Source organism: Chelonia mydas, chromosome 2 (genome assembly GCF_015237465.2).
Source record: "Chelonia mydas isolate rCheMyd1 chromosome 2, rCheMyd1.pri.v2, whole genome shotgun sequence".
NCBI lineage: Eukaryota > Metazoa > Chordata > Testudines > Cheloniidae > Chelonia > Chelonia mydas.
The window spans coordinates 862,901-882,570 of NC_057850.1; the positions used below are offsets into that span (position 1 = coordinate 862,901).

At 51.9% G+C, this 19,670-nt stretch overlaps 1 protein-coding gene across 24 annotated transcripts in view; it reads right to left on the reverse strand.

Moving 5' to 3' along the window:
• The window catches only part of NRBP2 (nuclear receptor binding protein 2), a 65,360-nt gene extending 50,322 nt beyond the window's left edge, over window positions 1-15,038 (reverse strand). For 7 of the 24 annotated variants that reach the window (XR_005224199.2, XR_005224201.2, XR_005224204.2 and 4 more), the window contains exon 1: window positions 14,494-15,031. Coding sequence is in view for 13 of the 24 variants with exons in the window: in XM_037891739.2 (XP_037747667.1) it covers window positions 14,494-14,604 (111 nt within the window). In the remaining 11 variants the exon portion in view is untranslated. Of the gene's footprint in view, window positions 1-13,955; window positions 14,022-14,493 lie in introns of those variants that run through there. The other 17 variants (XR_005224202.2, XR_005224203.2, XR_005224208.2 and 14 more) reach the window with 10 other exon arrangements.
• Between the last annotated feature and the right edge of the window lie 4,632 nt (window positions 15,039-19,670).

A 19,670-nucleotide genomic window follows, 5' to 3' on the forward strand; every position in this document is an offset into this window, starting at 1 on the left:
TAACGGGCCCTGGAGATACCTTGAACAGCTTTGAGGGAAAGCGAGGAAGTGTGAAAGAGGAGTGAGAAGGTAGATCAAAAGTTTGGGAGAGTTTGACCCTGAACCTGTGTGTCCCCAGGCAGGGCAGGGAGGAGCAGGGTTGGAGAAGGGGGCCAAAGACCCACTGTGGCCCCAAAGCAGGTGCTGAGCTGGGAGAGGGGGAGTGCTGGAAAGCCCCCAGGCAAGCCTGAGAGCATGGTGGTTCTGATAAGCCTACAGAGCAACTCCACCCCAATCTTAGGCGAGATAAGAGGCAGTTCTCTGTACTGTCACATGAGCCCAGAAGCAGCCTGGTCCCTGCGATAACCCCCAGCTCCTGCCTCAGCCCATGGACGTGGTGCTCCTTGACAGCTGTCTCCTGTCTCCCCCTCTGGCAGTGCTGCCAGGACTTGCTCCACCCCTCTGCAGTGGGCTCAGCTTCTATCAATGGCTCTGCAATAACCCCAGGACCTCGCTGCCTCTCTGTGAGGCTGCACAGCGCAGAGATAGGGCAGCCACTGCCAAATCCTAGAAACAGCCTCCAGGAGAGGGACTCTAGAGGGCCCAGCATGCCCTCCGGAGTAGCATGGAGGAAAAGGGGGTTTCACAGACATTCCACGCTGGAGCCCAGGGGAGAAAGCTAATCCATCAACCAGGAGAGGATGGAATTAATCCCTCCAGGTGCCTCCTTGAGCAGCCTGTTGCTATGGCATACGGAACCTTGACCTCATAGAATCATAGAATATCAGGGTTGGAAGGGACCTCATGAGGTCATCTAGTCCAAACCCCTGCTCAAAGCAGGACCAATCCCCAATTAAATCATCCCAGCCAGGGCTTTGTCAAGCCTGACCTTAAAAACTTCTAAGGAAGGAGATTCTACCACCTCCCTAGGTAACGCATTCCAGTGTTTCACCACCCTCCTAGTGAAAAAGTTTTTCCTAATATACAACCTAAACCTCCCACACTGCAACTTGAGACCATTACTCCTTGTTCTGTCCTCTTCTACCACTGAGAATAGTCTAGAACCATCCTCTCTGGAACCACCTCTCAGGTAGTTGAAAGTAGCTATCAAATCCCCCCTCATTCTTCTCTTCTGCAGACTAAACAATCCCAGTTCCCTTAGCCTCTCCTCAGAAGTCATGTGTTCCAGACCCTAATAATTTTTGTTGCCCTTCGCTGGACTCTCTCCAATTTATCCACATCCTTCTTGTAGTATGGGGCCCAAAACTGGACACAGTACTTCAGATGAGGCCTCACCAATGTCGAATAGAGGGGAACGATCACGTCCCTCGATCTGCTCGCTATGCCCCTACTTATACATCCCAAAATGCCATTGGCCTTTTTGGCAACAAGGGCACACTGCTGACTCATATCCAGCTTCTCGTCCACTGTCACCCCTAGGTCCTTTTCCGCAGAACAGCTGCCTAGCCATTCGGTTCCTAGTCTGTTGCGGTGCATTGGGTTCTTCCATCCTAAGTGCAGGACCCTGCACTTATCCTTATTGAACCGCATCAGATTTCTTTTGGCCCAATCCTCCAATTTGTCTAGGTCCCTCTGTATCCTATCCCTGCCCTCCAGCGTATCTACCACTCCTCCTAGTTTAGTATCATCCGCAAATTTGCTGAGAGTGCAATCCACACCATCCTCCAGATCATTTATGAAGATATTGAACAAAACCGACCCCTGGGGCACTCAACTTGACACCGGCTCCCAACTAGACATGGAGCCATGGATCACTATCCGTTGAGCCCGACAATCTAGCCAACTTTCTACCCACCTTATAGTGCATTCATCCAGCCCATACTTCTTTAACTTGCTGACAAGAATACTGTGGGAGACCGTGTCAAAAGCTTTGCTAAAGTCAAGAAACAATACATCCACTGATTTCCCTTCATCCACAGAACCAGTAATCTCATCATAGAAGGCGATTAGATTAGTCAGGCATGACCTTCCCTTGGTGAATCCATGCTGACTGTTCCTGATCACTTTCCTCTCATGTAAGTGCTTCAGGATCGATTCTTTGAGGACCTGCTGCATGATTTTTCCGGGGACTGAGGTGAGGCTGACTGGCCTGTAGTTCCCAGGAACCTCCTTCTTCCCTTTTTTAAAGATTGGCACTACATTAGCCTTTTTCCAGTCATCTGGGACTTCCCCCGTTCGCCACGAGTTTTCAAAAATAATGGCCAATGGCTCTGCAATCACAGCCGCCAATTCCTTTAGCACTCTTGGATGCAACTCGTCTGGCCCTATGGACTTGTGCACGTCCAGCTTTTCTAAATAGTCCCTAACCACCTCTTTCTCCACAGAGGGCTGGCCATCTACTCCCCATGCTGTGATGCCCAGCGCAGCAGTCTGGGAGCTGACCTTGTTAGTGAAGACAGAGGCAAAAAAAGCATTGAGTACATTAGCTTTTTCCACATCCTCTGTCACTAGGTTGCCTCCCTCATTCAGTAAGGGGCCCACACTTTCCTTGGCTTTCTTCTTGTTGCCAACATACCTGAAGAAATCCTTCTTGTTACTCTTAACATCTCTTGCTAGCTGCAGCTCCAGGTGCGATTTGGCCCTCCTGATTTCATTCCTACATGCCCGAGCAATATTTTTATACTCATCCCTAGTCATATGTCCAACCTTCCACTTCTTGTAAGCTTCTTTTTTATGTTTAAGATCCACTAGGATTTCATCGTTAAGCCAAGCTGGTCGCCTGCCATATTTACTATTCTTTCGACACATCGGGATGGTTTGTCCCTGTAACCTCAACAGGGATTCCTTGAAATACAGCCAGCTCTTCTGGACTCCTTTCCCCTTCATGTTAGTCCCCCAGGGGATCCTACCCATCCGTTCCCTGAGGGAGTTGAAGTCTGCTTTCCTGAAGTCCAGCGTCCGTATCCTGCTGCTTACCTTTCTTCCCTGTGTCAGGATCCTGAACTCAACCAACTCATGGTCACTGCCTCCCAAATTCCCATCCACTTTTGCTTCCCCCACTAATTCTTCCCGGTTTGTGAGCAGCAGGTCAAGAAAAGCTCCCCCCCAGTTGGCTCCTCTAGCACTTTCACCAGGAAATTGTCTCCTACGTTTTCCAAAAGCTTCCTGGATTGTCTATGCACCGCTGTATTGCCCTCCCAGCAGATATCAGGAAAATTAAAGTCACCCATGAGAACCAGGGTGTGCGATCTAGTAGCTTCCGTGAGTTGCCGGAAGAAAGCCTCATCCACCTCATCCCCCTGGTCCGGTGGTCTATAGCAGACTCCCACCACTACATCACTCTTGTTGCTCACACTTCTAAACTTAATCCAGAGACACTCAGGTTTTTCTGCAGTTTCGTACCGGAGCTCTGAGCAGTCATACTGCTCTCTTACATACATTCAAGCTCTATTCAAGGCTCTATTCAAGCCTTACATACCTCAAACTGTTTCAGGAGACACTTCTGAGGCCTCATCAGCCTAGGCATGCAGCATGGTAAAGTCCCGTCAACACTACACATTACCAATGTGTAAATGAGCAAATGAGGCACCCATTTTCCAAAAAGGAAAGCATATAGGGACTGCCACACTAGGTTGTATGCTGAGGTAATTCCCAACCTGCGCCTGCCCCGGCAACCAACAGTTCCAGCTGCTTCAAAGGAAGATGAAAAAAACTCTGAAGTGGGCAATTATGGAATAATCCTTTTCTGAATCCTGCCCAGCTCTGGGTCACAATTATACCTTGAGGCATAGAGTTCCACAGGCTAGCTAGGGACTGTTTAAAAAGATTGAGATTGATCTTGGTAATTACCGCACGGTACGGCTACCTCCACCCCCTAGCAAAGCAACAGACCAAATCTGTAATGGCTGTTGAGAAAGCAGAAACAAGCAGCAATATTAGCCAGGCTGGCCCGCTCTGTGTGGTCACATTACACAGTCAGCAGGCGAAGAGACAACACAAGAAGGAAAATATTTTGATTTCAGTGAAGCATTTGATCCTGCATCTCATGAAAACATTCTCAGCAATAATTCAGATTGGCTTGGATACAGCACGGTCATGCAAGTGCAAGGTCCCAAATAAAGGGTAATAAAAACCAGCATAAAGAAAAGGAGTACTTGTAGCACCTTAGAGACTAACCAATTTATTTGAGCATAAGCTTTCGTGAGCTACAGCTCACTTCATCGCATGCATAAAGTGGAAAATACAGTGAGGAGATTTATATACACACAGACCATGAAAAAATGGGTGTTTATCATACACACTGTAAGGAGAGTTATCACTTAAGATGAGCTATTACCAGCAGGAGAGTGGGGTGGGGGAAGAGAAAACCTTTTGAAGTGATAATCAAGGTGGGCCGTTTCCAGCACATTTCCAGGAGTTAACAAGAACGTCTGAGGAACAGTGTGGGGAGGAGGGGGGGAGGAATAAACAAGGGGAAATAGTTTTACTTTGTATAATGTCTCAACCACTCCCAGTCTCTATTCAAGCCTAAGTTAACTGCATCCAATTTGCAAATTAATTCCAATTCAACAGTCTCTCTTTGGAGTCTGTTTTCGAAGTTTTTTTGTTGAAGAATAGTCACTTTTAGATCAGAAATCGAGTGACCAGAGAGACTGAAGTGTTCTCTGACTGGTTTTTGAATGTTATAATTCTTGACGTCTGATTTGTGTCCATTTATTCTTTTACGTAGAAACTGTCCAGTTTGACCAATGTACATGGCAGAGGGGCATTGCTGGCACATGATGGCATATATCACATTGGTAGATGTGCAGGTGAACGAGCCTCTGATAGTGTGGCTGATGTGATTAGGCCCTACGATGGTGTCCCCTGAATAGATATGTGGGCACAGTTGGCAACGGGCTTTGTTGCAAGGATAGGTTCCTGGGTTAGTGGTTCTGTTGTGTGGTTGCTGGTGAGTATTTGCTTCAGGTTGGGGGGCTGTCTGTAGGCAAAAAACCAGCATGGTATTGAGCTGAGGGGAGGTGTCTAATGGGGACCAGCAGGGATCGGAGTTAGCTCTGTTGTGATTTAACCTCTCCACTAATGATCAGGAAGAAGAGGGGTAAACAGCCTGTTGGTGACATTCACACACAGGCAGTACAGAACTGGGAGGAGCAGCGAATCCAGTGAGGCCACCGAAATAGCAGGGTTAGAGCCAAGGCCAGGAAATAACAGGATGGGATTCAACCTTCGGCAACGCATCCCAAGCACCCGAACCCCAGTGGGACGGAGACGCTGGAGAGCAGGAGAGTCCGAGAGAGGGAGCAGGGTGGGCCTACACTGCAGTTAGACCCCCGTTGCCTCTGGCTCCCGGGGTTCAGGCTCAGTTGAACTGCGGTGTAGCGGGTTTGGGCTGCAGCCCGAGCCTGGAACACTCCCCCTCAAAGGGTCTTCGAGCCTGGCCTCCAGCCCGAGTCTGAACAGCTACACTGCAATGAAGCAGCCCCTTCCCCTGAGCTAGCGGGCACGGGCCAGCCATGGGTGTCTAACTGCGGTGCAGACGTACCCCCGAAGGCCTTCCCTCTTGGGGCAGGGAGGGGTGCGTATCTGTCCGGCTCTGAGGAAACACCCCCACCCTAAAGCTCAGCTCCAGGCTTTCAGTCCGGAGCAGGGGGGGCAGAGTCCCTCACTATCCAGTTTTGGGGAGCCCCCAAACCCCTCAATTTCCAGATGGGAAAGTAACATCCAGAGGCTGATGGGAAAGAGGAGCCATCTTCCAGTGGGGCTGGGGCAGCTCCCAGTCATAACCCCACTGCTCGCCTCCATCCTTCCCCTTGGTGCAGAGTGGGAGGGCTGCGACATTCCCTCTTTATTTCCTTTCTCCCTGTGCCCCCAGCTGCTGCAGGAGACCTCTCTATTGCCTGGTGGCTGCTGGGAGAAGGGGACTGCGCCTCACTCTCTCCCTTACTGCTGAAACACAGGGGGCATGGATTTGCCCGCTCTCCTCCCTTTCGCCTGCTGGTAGGGACCCGTGAAGTGGAGGTGGTGTGAGGGGAAATGTTCCCCGTGCAGACAGCAGTGTAGTACATCACAGCAGCCCCTGGCTTTGGGACAAGGACTGGCCAGGGAGCCCCCAGCTGAGGCAACTGGGGTGGCTCCGGGGGCACTGCGAGGGATCTGGCATTGTGGAGACAGCTCTGGGATGGGTGTTGGGAGATGTGGTTAAACAGGGTCTGGGCCCAGTGAAGCACCGTCAGAATCCCAGCTCCCACACAGAGCCAGCCCCAAGCGAGGAGCCTGCCAAGGGCCAAATCCTAGGGTGACCAGATGTCCCGTTTTTAAAGGGACAGTCCTATTTTTTGGGACTTTTTCTTGTATAGGGGCCTATTACCCCCCATCCCCTGTCCCGTTTTTTCACAGTTGCTGTCTAACCACCCTACCAAATCCCCTGGTGGGGAAGGATGATCCCACCTTGGGATGTCCCTAGACTTTGGCTGCCTAGAGCCGACCACGTCTTGTGTGGCATGGAGCCCCTTTGAGCCTGTCCCTCATGCTCTAACTTTCCCTGGCTGTGTCAGCCAGGCTCCAAACATCCCGATCATGCCCCAGTGTCACAGGCCCCTTCTTCCACAGGGTCCCATCTCCCCTTTTCCTGCTGTTGCCCTGCAGGACTCTTGGCTTCCCCCCAGCTCAGAACTCTGCCGACAGGAGTTAGGGTGGCTGAGAGCTTCCCCGGCACGCTACAGCTGGGGAGCCTGTGCTGAAACCCATGCTGGCGATGGCACCTAGGATACAGGACACAGGCCTGGGCACCAGGCACCAGAGGTGAGGACCTCCTGACGTGGCTCTGGGAAGGACAGCAACAAAGGTTGGCCCAAGAGGTTAAGCGCTAATGGTATTTGGCAAACCAGAGGGGACCTGGGGGATTAGTGAGGCTGACACACAGGGGTAGGACGACTGCGGGGAGCCCTGCCAGAGCCTGAAGGATACACTGCCGGGAATGCTTCTGCCCAAAGGCGCCATCTCCATGGGTGCTCTGGGGCTGAAGCACCTATGGGGAAAAAATGGTGGGTCTGGAGCACCCACTGGCAGTCACAGAGCTAGAGACGACCAGGGTGGGCAGGGACCTCAGGAGGCATCTAGTCGTGCCCCCTGCTCAAGCAGGACCAAGCCCCAGTTTTTGGCCCAGATCCCTGTATGGCCCCCTCAAGGATTGAACTCGCAACCCTGGGTTTAGCAGGCCAATGCTCAAACCACTGAGCTATCCCTCCTCATCAGCTCCCCCCAGCACCTCCCACCCGCCAGCGGGCCCTGCGGATCAGTGCCTCCCCGTCCCTCCCCGTGCTGCCCACCCGCCGCGATCAGCTGTTTCACGGCATGCAGGAAGCTGGGGGGGAGGGGGGAGAAGGGAGGACATGGTGCCCTCGGGGGAGGGGGCAGGAAGAGGCGGGGTGGGGCCTTGGGGCAGAGCCAGGGGTCGAGCACCCCCCAGCAGTTTGAAAACTTGGCGCCTGTGTTTCTGCCCTGACCCCGGGGCTGAGGAGATAGACCAGGCAGGTCCTTATCCTCTCCTTTGAGAGGGGCCGTGCAGGGAGCCTGGGGCTGGCCAGACCCAGGATGGTGGGCGCTTTCCTGCTTTGCTGGAATGCGAGGTGTTTTCGTCTGAGGGAAAATCATAGTTTTAATCCCAGGTGTGGTTTATGTGGGCACCTGTGGCTCCCGCAGGAGCTGCCAGCCAGCCCCGAGGCCAGGGGCAGTCTGAACAGCGCACAGCAGGGAGGTAAAGCCAGCAGAGAAACTGGGGAGGAACCAGGGCAGGGCTCAGTGCCTGGGAGAGGGGCAGGGCTCCAGGACGGTGCCTAGGGGAGGGTCAAAGTCCTTGCAACAGTGCCCAGCTGGGGAGGGCAGGCTCCTATGGTGCCCAAGGTGAGGTAGGGCCAGTGCCCAGGGAACGGTGCCCCTAGGACCATGCCCTGGGAAGCTGGTAATGAACCTGGATTCATTCTGTCCTCGCTTTGGTACCAAACCCCGTGTTTCACACCCTGGCAGAGTCTGCTGCCTTAACAGACAGATGGACAGCAGCAGGCTCAGTCTGCCTGCCCCGGTACACAGACCTGCCCGAAACAGGCTTTGCCAACGCACTGATTAAAAGGCCACGCTGGCTAGAGCATCCTCCTGCTCCACCGCCCCCCTCGGAGAGCAGCACCCACACTAGCAAAAGCAGCAAAGTCTGAGATAAACTGCCCATGTCTGCCCGGCCTCGGGATGAACACCCCTCTCAGGGACTGGTAACGCCAGCCAAGGTCCTGCGGTGTGACTACGCAGAGCACAAGGCAAACGCTCTCTGCAGCCCCCTTATTGGAGCTGGAGCCAGCTGGGCTGGACAGGAGAGATCACAGGTCCAGCCGCAGGTACTGAGGGAGGGGACTCTGGAAGCCAGGCGAGGAGATCAGAGGGTGGCCAGGGTCAAGGAAACCCCAGGTGCTATTAGGGCATCTCACGGAACCCGCAGAACAGCTACCTTGCTTTGGGGTGAGCACTGGCTTACGGGCCTGCGTAAGGGAGGGGGCACCACTTTCAGGGGGGGAGCTGCCACTTTGCGTTCCGTTTGCAGGCACGATGTTGGAGTCAGTCGCTGGGCACACCTGCTCACACGCACTCCTTTGGTGTTGGTGCTGAGAGGGTTCAGGCCCCTCTATTAACCCCTTATGCCCCCTTTCATCCAACTCGTGTGGAAAACAACAGGCTTTACACAAGCCCTCTTCCCCCACCCCTGTTAGGTGGACGCTTCCCTTGTCCCTGGCTCCAGTGCCATTTGCCTCTGCACAAACACGCCTCCTTCACTACGCTGAAATCCTTACGTAAGGGGCCATGAAAGCAGACGCTCCCTTGTGGGGAGTTCTCTGAAAACACCTACTCAGTGTGCCATGGCAGTCAAAAAAAAAAAAGCTAAGAGAATGTTAGGAACCATTAGGAAAGGAATGGATAATAAGACAGAAAATATCGTAATGCCACTATATCAATCCATGGTACGCCCACACCTTGAATACTGTGTGCTGTTCTGGTTGCCACATCTCAAAAAAAAATATATTAGAATTGGAAAAGGTACAAATAATGGCAAAAACAATGATTAGGGTATGGAACAGCTTCATAGAATATCAGGGTTGGAAGGGACCTCAGGAGGTCATCTAGTCCAACCCCCTGCTCAAAGCAGGACCAATCCCCCACTAAATCATCCCAGCCAGGGCTTTGTCAAGCAGGGCCTTAAAATCCTCTAAGGATGGAAATTCCACCACCTCCCTAGGAAACCCATTCCAGTGCTTCCATATGAGGAGAAATTAAAAGAGACAACTAATAGGGGGATATGATAGAGGGGTTGGCTCGCTTGATAATTGCCCTGTTCTGTTCACTCCCTCTAGGGCACCTGCATTGGCCACTGTCGGCAGACAGGATACTGAGCTAGGTGGACCATTTGTCTGACCCACTATGGCCGTTCCTATATTCCCATCCTGTACCACAGAATCTCTATGGACAGAAAGTCCATGCTTGAATAATAAGAGTACAGCAGTGAGAATATGCTACTGACCACCTGCCCAGGATCGTGACAGTGATTGTGAAATATAAGGGAGATTCCAGAGACTAATCCTGCATCTTGGCGGGGGTTAGAACAGATGATCCTGGTAGTCCCTTCTGACCCTATGGTTCCATGATTCTGTGACTACTAAACCAGCCAATGCAATAACAATGGGGGATTTCAACTACCCTCCTATTGACTGGGTACATGGCACCTCAGAGCACGAGGCAGACATACAATTTCTAGATACCATTCATGGCTGCTTCTTGGAGCAGCAAGTCCTGGAGCCCACAAGAAAAGAGGCAATTCTTGGTTTAATCCTAAATGAAGCACAGGATCTGAGCCAAGAGATAACTACAGCTGAACTGCTCAGTAATAGTGACCATAATTAATTAAATCTGGCATCTTTTTTGGTGGGGGGATACCAAAAAAACTCACCACAGTAACATTTAACTTTAAAAAGAGGAATTAACTCAAGAACGAGGATGCTAGTTAGACAGTAATTAACAAGAGCAGTCAAAGGTACAATGCCTGCAAACTGCCTGGAGACCGCTTAAAAACATCTCATAAAGGCTCAGACTAAACGTACATCCCAAATCAAAAAAAGAGGACCAAAAAATGCCACCACGGCTAAACGGCGGAGTAATGGAGGCTGTTAGAGGCAAACAGGAATCCCTTAAAATTTGGAAGTCAAATCCTAATGACGAAAATAGAAAGGAGCAGAATCTCTGGTAAGTAAAATGTAAAAGTATAAGGCAGGCTAAAAAAGAATTTGAAAAGCAACTTGCTAAAGATAACAATAGTAAAAAAAATTGTATTTAAGTCCATCAGAAGCAGGAAGCCTGCCAGAGAGGCAGTGGGGCCCCTGACGAGAAAGGTGGCAAGGGAGCACTCAAGGAAGATAAGGCCATTGTAGGGCAGCTACATGAACTCTTTGCATTGATACCCACATCTGAGCCATTCTTTTTCGGTGACAGAACTGTCCCAAATTGCTGTCTCACTAGAAGAGGTTTTGAAACAACTTGATAAACTAAACAGTAATAAGTGACTAGGACCAGATGGGATTCACCCAAGAGTTCCAAAGGAACTCAGATATGAAATTGCAGGACTACTAACTGTGGTCTGTTACCTACCACTGGAAACAGCCTCAGTACCAGTGACTGGAAGGTAGCTACTGTGACACCAATTTTTCAAAAGGGCTCCAGACACGATCCTGGCAATTACAGGCTAGTAAGCCTAATGTCAATTCTGGGCAAATTGGTAGAAACTATAATAAAGAACAGAACATTGGTGAGGCCTCATCTGGAGTACTGTGACCAGTTTTGGGCCCCACACTACAAGAAGGACGTGGATAAATTGGAGAGAGTCCAGCGAAGGGCAACAAAAATGATTAGGGGTCTGGAACACATGACTTATGAGGAGAGGCTGAGGGAACTGGGATTGTTTAGTCTGCAGAAGAGAAGAATGAGGGGGGATTTGATAGCTGCTTTCAACTACCTGAGAGGTGGTTCCAGAGAGGATGGTTCTAGACTATTCTCAGTGGTAGAAGAGGACAGGACAAGGAGTAATGGTCTCAAGTTGCAGTGGGGGAGGTTTAGGTTGGATATTAGGAAAAACTTTTTCACTAGGAGGGTGGTGAAACACTGGAATGCGTTACCTAGGGAGGTGGTAGAATCTCCTTCCTTAGAAGTTTTTAAGGTCAGGCTTGACAAAGCCCTGGCTGGGATGATTTAACTGGGGATTGGTCCTGCTTTGAGCAGGGCGTTGGACTAGATGACCTCCTGAGGTCCCTTCCAACCCTGATATTCTATGATTCTATGAATTATCAGACACATAGATAAACATGATTTATAGGGGAAAAGTCGACATGGCTTTTGGAAAGGGAAATCATGCCTCACCAATCTTCTAGAATTCTTTGAAGGAGTCAACAAGCATGTGAATAAGAGGGATTCAGCTGATACAGTCTACTTGGATTTTCAGAAAGTCTTTGACAAGGTCCCTCACCAAAGGCTCTTAAGCAAAGTAAGCTGTCATGGGATAAGAGGGAAGGTCCTTTCATGGATCAGGAACTGGTTGAAAGATAGGAAACAATGGGTAGGAATAAATTATCAGTTTTCACAATGGAGAGAGGGGAACAGCTGGGTCCCCCAAGAATCTGTACTGGGACCAGTGCTTTCCAACATATTCATAGAATCATAGAATCTCAGGGTTGGAAGGGACCTCAGGAGGTCATCTAGTCCAACCCCCTGCTCAAAGCAGGACCAGTCCCCAACTAAATCATCCCAGCCAGGGCTTTGTCAGGCTTGAACTTAAAAACCTCAAAGGAAGGAGATTCCACCACCTCCCTAGGTAACCCACTCCAGTGCTTCACCACCCTCCTAGTGAAAAAGTTTTTCCTAATATCCAACCTAAACCTCCCCCACTGCAACTTGAGACCATTACTCCTCATTCTGTCATCTTCCACCACTGAGAACAGTCTAGATCCATAATCTTTGGAACCCCCTTTCAGGTAATTGAAAGCAGCTATCAAATCCCTCTTCCGCAGACTAAACAATCCCAGTTCCCTCAGCCTCTCCTCATAAGTCATGTGTCCCAGCCCCCTAATCATTTTTGTTGCCCTTTGCTGGACTCTCTCCAATTTATCCACATCCTTCTTGTAGCGTGGGGCCCAAAACTGGACACAGTACTCCAGATGAGGCCTCACCAGTGTCGAATAGAGGGGAACGATCACGTCCCTCGATCTGCTCGCTATGCCCCTACTTATACATCCCAAAATGCCATTGGCCTTCTTGGCAACAAGGGCACACTGTTGACTCATATCCAGCTTCTTGTCCAGTGTAACCCCAAGGTCCTTTTCTGCAGAACTGCTGCCTAGCCACTCTGTCCCTAGTCTGTCGCGGTGCATGGGATTCTTCTGTCCTAAGTGCAGGACTCTGCACTTGTCCTTGTTGAACCTCATCAGATTTCTTTTGGCCCAATCTTCTAATTTGTCCAGGTCCCTCTGTATCCTATCCCTACCCTCCAGCGTATCTACCTCTCCTCCCAGTTTAGTGTCCTCTGCAAACTTGCTGAGGGTGCAATCCACGCCATTCTCCAGATCATTAATGAAGATATTGAGCAAAACCAGCCCCAGGACTGACCCTTGGGGCACTCCGCTTGATATCGGCTGCTAACTAGACATGGAGCCATTGATCACTACCCGTTGAGCCCGACAATCTAGCCAGCTTTCTACCCACCTTATAGTGCATTCATCCAGCCCATACTTCCTTAACTTGCTGACAAGAATGCTGTGGGAGACCGTGTCAAAAGCTTTGCTAAAGTCAAGGAACAACATGTCCACTACTAGCTATCCCTAGCCTGATTCTTGCTTGCATATTTATACCTGCCTCTGGAAATTTCCACTATATGCATCCAATGAAGTGGGTATTCACCCACGAAAGCTTATGCTCCAATATGTCTGTTAGTCTAGAAGGTGCCACAGGACTCTTTGCCGCTTTTACAGATCCCGACTAACATGGCTACCACTCTGATACTTGAAAATGGCACATGAAATTCAATGTTGATAAATACAAAGTAATGCACATTGGAAAACATAATCCCAACTATACATATAAAACGATGGGGTCTGAATTAGTCGTTACCACTCAAGACCGATCTTGGTGTCACAGTTTAGAGTTCTCTGAAAACTTCCACTGCGTGTGCAGAAGCAGTCAGAAAGGCTAACTGTATATCAGGAACTATTAAAAAGGGATAAAAATGAGAACAAATATAATGCCACTGTATAAACTCATGGTGTGTCCACACCTTGAATACTGTGTCCAGGTCGGGTCACCCCATCTCAAAAAGGATATAGTGGAGCTGGAAAAGGTTCAGCGAAGGGCAACAAAGATGATCAAGGTCATGGAACAGCTTCCACATGAGGAGAGACTAAAAAGATTAGGGCTGTTCATCTTAGAGGAGAGACAACTCAGGGGAATACGACAGAAGTCTACAAACTGGTGAATGATGTGAGAGAAGGGTTATTTACAGAGGCCTGCAAATCCGCGAATATCTGCTTTATATCCGCGGACCATTTTTGCAGATCATGATCAGTTGCAGATTCAGATTCCAGACCCATGAAGGGCTCTAGTTATTTACCTCTTCACAAATACAAAAGCCAAGAGTCACTCAATGAAATTAACAAGCAGCAGGTTTAATATAAACAAAAGGAAATATTTTTTCTGCTGAATGCACAGCTAACCTGTGGATCTCATTCCCAGGGGATGCTGTCATCGCCAAAAGTAGAACTGGTTCCAAAAAGAACTGGCTAACTTAACGGAGGCTAGGGCCATCAATGGACATTAGCCAGGATGGACAGGGATGCAGCCCCATGCTCTGGTGTCCCTAAATCTCTGACTGCCAGAAGCTGGGAGTGGAAAACAGGGGTGGGCCACTCCATAATTGCTCTGTTCTGTTCACTCACCCTGAAGCTCTGGGTTCCAGCCACTGTCAAAGGCAGGATACTGGGCCACATGGACCACGGTCTGACCCAGGACAACAGCTCTTCTGATCTTATCCTCCTGGCTCTCCCGTTTTCACAGCCAGCCCTCCTCACCAGGCGGCTTATTCTCCCCCCGCCACTCCCGGACCCCAGACCTGCCCCTTTGGCCTAGATGAATGCATGAGACTGGGGGAGGGCAAGAAGGAGCCAACACCAAGTCTCCCTGGGCAGAGCGCGCAGCGCCCCGGCCGAGGGGCAGAGCAGGAGGCCCGGCGCAGCGGGAAGGAGCCGCGCCCCGGCCATCTCCATCAGCGGGGGCAGCAGCCGGGCCAGCCCTAACCCCGCGTGCTGCCGCCCCGCGCTCCCCAGCCCGGCTCGGTGCGGGATGCGCCCGCGCTCCCCAGCCCGGCTCGGTGCGGGATGCGCCCCGCGCTCCCCAGCCCGGCTCCCGGCTCAGCCCCGCGCCCCGGCCGCCCCGCAGCCCCCGCGCCCCGGCCGGCCCCGCAGCCCCGCGCCCCACCTGCTCCCGGCGCTTCTGCCAGCGCCCGCAGGGGCTCTCCTCCAGCACCTCGCTCTCCTCCTCGCTCTCCTCCTCCTTCTCCGCCGGCAGCGCGGCCTCCAACCCCGACATGCCCGGCTGCGGCTCCCTCCCCGAGCCCGCCGGCGAACGGCCCGCAGCGCCGGGCGCCCCGGCCCCGCTTCCCCGGCTCCAGGGCAGAGCCCGGGCGGACCTGGCACGCCCCGGGGGCCGGCCCGGCCCGCCCCCTGGCCGCCTCGGGGGCCCCGCACCGCTTGGGAGGCTGGACTCGGAGCCGCCTTCGGGAAGGTTACGGGCAGCTCCGTGTCACGCCCCAGCCCCGTGGGAGCGGGTTCAAGGGCTCGCCGCCCTCCTGTCGCCGGGGGGCCGGGTTCTCGTTGGGACGGGTCTGGCGCCAGCTCCCGGCGCTTGCCCCGGCTCCCCGCGGGCGCCCGGAGCCCTCCCGCCGCAGCCCGAGCCCCCGGGGCGCTCGCACGCGGCGCCAGGCGGCTTCCCGGGGAGCTGGGCACCAGCTGTCGCCTTCCCAGCCGCCCGGAGTCCTGCGTGTGGCTCTCAGCCGCCTTCTCTCCGGCCTGCCCTGCAGCAGCGATGGGCGTGTAAACACACACGCTGCCCCTTGGCGGGTGAGGGATCCCCTGCCCCTGCCCCCAGGCCCGGGGCTGCGAGGAAGTGGGCACCGCGCTCCTGTCTTCTCGGGCCCCCCAGTCTGCGAAGGGCCGGGCGGAGGCGAGAGCAAGGGAGGGCACGGGGTGCCGGAGACTCCCGGCCAAGCGGGGGAGAGAGCCTGCCCCGGAGGGACCCAGCGGCGTCAGCAGGGAACAGGACAAAGATCCGGTGTCACTTTCTCTCCCTGGCAGGCAGCACCGCCACCCTGAAGTCACGGACCGCCCCTAAGGCTAGAGTGAGGATTTTACTGTTCCTTAACGAAGGGATTTGCAGGGGAGAGGTGGGGTATTGGAACCAGCGCTCAAGTTGCAGAGCTATCCATTTAAATGTCAGGGGTTCTCCTGGTCTGGCTTGCAGCCGAGGCACCTCTGTTGGGAAACATGCGTCTGGGCCCAGAAGCAGGCTGCCTGGAAAGAGCCGGCCGGGAACAAGGTGGGGTGAGCTGGGCATCACTGCCTTTAGGGAGCCGCCGTCTCTGTCTGTTCACCCTCATTGAAACAAAATCTAAAGAACAAAACCCCAAAGTTACAGTCACGGTTGGTTTCAGATCAGCAGCCGCGTGAGTCTGTATCCGCAAACAGAACAGGAGGACTTGTGGCCCCTTAGAGACGAACCAATTTATTTGAGCATCAGCTTTCGTGAGCTACAGCTCGCTTCGTCGGATTATTCACAGATACAAACCAAAACCATCCGAACCCTCCTGCCCTGGACTCTTTGTCCTGAAAACTAGGAGGTCGGTCCGGTATGGGGAGCCCCGCTAGGGCCCACTGCTCCACCGAACTCATTCATATTCCTCTGCCGTCACCAGCAGCTGAATAACTGCACGAGCTGTGCGGCCCTCATTGACTCTCTCTGTGTGTTGGGTCCCTGTGTGGTAAGGGTCTGGATTTTAAGAAATAAAGTAGCGTTACATTGTAACCATCCAGAAAGAGCCTTTCAGGGCATATCCACTCTACAAAATTAAACCGGACTAATTTCCATCAGCACCCAGCCGCCGTGTAACTACGTCACTGCTGCATGTCTGTACTTCGCTCCTTGTGTTGGCGGTGCGCACCCTCACCGGGAGCACTCGTACCGAACATACCATCGGTGAGGAGCATTGCATTAAGCCTTCCTGATACTTTTCCTCAATGGCCTGTGAAGCCTCTTTCCTCTTTGCAGCTGGTAAATGGCGAGCTGGCTGCATAACGGGCCACATTCCCCCAGTGTCAGTCTTGTGCTGGACCAGTGCAGGACAGCCAATGTATTTAGTGGATCAAGTGCCACTCTCGATTCCTAACCAGAAAAGTCTTAGCCCGTCCTGCTGTTCCTCACTTAAATATACAGCACTGTGCTGGGGCAGCTCCAGCTGAAACTCTGGAAGCTCACTCTCACTCTCTTGCTTAGGCCTTGTCTAGATGAGCACTTCCAGCATGGCAGGCAGGGGTGTAAATCGGCCTTGGACTAGCCTGCCACCCACTGACTGCCAGTGTCCCTGCATTAGAAGTTCCCTTGGCCCTTTGATCTGCTCCCATTTCGAAGTGCAGTAGATCAAAGCTCACAAGGAACTTTCAGTGGGGGGCAGGAGGAAGCACACAGATAGTAAGCGCACATCAGGCTAGCGGGAGGTGGGCTGTTCGGCTAAACAAGCCCCTGTAGTTTCCTCCTTTACCAACATGTGCAAAATGGGAACCACTGGATCTAGGAACTGTGATTGCTCTTTGTCCTCTCTGCAGTCTGTAAGAAACATTCAGCAAACGAACAGAGTCTATCCCTACTTCAGATCCACAAGCACTTTAACAGATTTAATAATTTTATTAAGATGATGTTAAAATTAAAAAAAAATGGTACAGATTTTAAGCGTAGAAGTTTCTGGTAGCTAATTCCCCGAGACCCTGAATCTCAAAGTAGGTCTCAGCCTCTCCCCACCTTTCCCTTGCCGGAGAGCAATCGCAGCCAGTTGCTGTTCTGGGTTTTGCCCCTGGAGGCAAGCGCTGCAAACCAATTGTCAAGAAATAATTTGTTTCACCTGGGCCATGTCTTTAAATTGAATTTCTACAGACTGAATTTGTAAGACACCTTCATTACTTAGTTGTTAGCCTTAAAGAAATCCAGACTGGTTATTAGCTCATCCACTTTCTCGGTTAGCCGGACTTCCTGCCTGAAATCCAGAGGCCCAATTTCCAAATCCCGTTTTTCCAATTTGGGGGCATTTGCATATTCTCCAGAGTGTCTCCATTTGAGACTAATTAGGGGGTTCCTTTTTCAGTCCCTTATTCCCCAGCAGCATCAGCATGGCCGGGCTAATCACTGTTGTTTGAGCCCGAGTCCACTGGTCTTGTGCAGCTCCTATTACACATTCAATAGCCAACTCCTGTGTTTGCTGATTCACTGCCCAGGTCTGAACTAAACCTGTCAGGCTGCTCCCTGTGCTTCCAGGCTGTGCCCCTGCCGCGCTGTGCCCCTCTCCTGTTTCCTGAACTTGATGAGGGACTTTTATAGATTCCAAGGCCAGAGGGGAACATTGTGATCATCTGCTCTGACCTCCTGTGTCACACAGGCCAGAGATCTCCCCCAAAATAATTCCTAGAGCAGAGCTTTTAGAAAGACATTCAATCTTGATCTGACAATTGTCAGTGATGGAGAATCCACCATGACCCTGGGTAAATTGTGCCAATTGTTGATTACTTTCACCATTAAAGTTTTGCATTATTTCCTGTCCGAATCTGTGTAGCTTCAACTTCCAGCCATTGGATTATGTTAGACCTTCCTCTGCTACATTGAAGAGCCCTTTATTAAATATTTGTTCCCCACATAGATACTGACAGACTGTGATCAAGCCACCCCTTAACCTTCTCTTTGTTAAGCTAAGTAGATACAGCTCCTTGAGTCTATCACTGTACAGCAGATTTTAACAATCTGTTCCAGTCACTCAAACAGGTCGTGAACCAGATTAGATTCCCCTTTTGCATCATGCATATTAGCACAAAGCTGTATTCACAAGGTATTGCAGGGACCTCTGCTCATGGCTAGGGCTGCCTCCTCCTTGCCGCTTGGGGGGGATTAGCTCTTTCAGCCTGACACCCTCTTCTTGTTGTTCGTTGGCCCATTGTCCTGCTCTGCGACCCTCTCTTACTCCTCAGGAGCTGCAGCACCTTGTCTTCATGGCTTAGCCCTCTGGCCAGGTCATGGTATCCCTCCCCTTCCGGGGCACTATCAAAGTCCTCCACGCTCTCCCAGACATTTCTTAAATCCACTGCCCTGGCTAAGCCAGTCCCCCAGTGACTGGAGCAAACCGTCCCAGACAGTCTTCAAGTTCACTGCCCAGATTGTGCCACTCACTCAGTGGCTGGAAGGGGAACATACTTCTCAGTCTCAATTCATATGGGAAGATCCCCTAAAACACACGCACAGGCCAGCCCTATGTAACACCTCTATCTCAACAATAACTACCCCCACATTTAACCAAGGAGACTCTATCTATCTATCTATCTATCTATCTATCTATCTATCTATCTATCTATCTATCCCCAGACACCCCCCCACTATCTCTCTACCTTCCTTTGGCACACGTATGTCCCCCTTACTGTAGTATCCACCCACCTGACAATCTGTAATGTTTTTATCCTCTCACATGCCTGAGAGGCGGGGCTGTTACCCCTATTTTACAGGTGGGGATGGAGGAGCAGAGGGACTCAGGCTTTGCCTTCACTGCAGAAAGGTAGGTTTTTCCATGGGGATAGCTGTCTCCAGGTAAAATCCTCCTGGAGACAAGACACAGATAGCTTTTGCCTTGATGTAGTTAGTCGATGGCGACTCTGTACCCCACACCTGGTGTTTACCCAGGAGACAGCTGCATTCAGTTCAAAATACGCCTTTTTTGCAGCAGTATCCTGCCCAAACCGCACAGAGAGTGCTGCAGCAGGGGACTGAATCTGCATCACCTAAGTCCTAGACTCACAACTACATCACGGGGCCATCCTTCCTCCCGGATCGCCAGCCACTGCTAAAGTGTAGCAGGGAGACACAGCCCTCAGGTCCCTGTCAAATGGACAGGGCTGTGCTCCCTGTGCAGGGTTTGGTCGCTGGGTGCGCTCCTGCTCCCTGCGCAGGCTGCTCACCCTGTGAGGCCGTCTCTCCCCAAACGCAGGCTGAGCAAAGCTTCCCTCATCACTTTTCAATGGAAAGTCTCTTATTCTGACTTCTTCTCCCCTGGCTCTCTGCTGTAACAAATGACCCTCTGTCACCATCGCTGCTCCTTCCCGTAGGCCACACAGTGGCTCCTTTCAGGGTCTGTGCTTGGCTTTGTGTCTTGCCTTTTCCACCACTAATTGGTGGTCACAGATTCTGTGTTTGCGGACCGAGTGCCCTGGCTTTGCCCAGGTTGCTGTGGTGAGGGCTCTGTGAGCGGGGCAGGTCTGGAGCCATCCAGCCGGTTGCTAGCTTTGATCTCTTCTCCCCAGGGACTTGTGGAGCGGTGCTTTAAGCATTGCAACATCTTGGGTTGTTTGCTG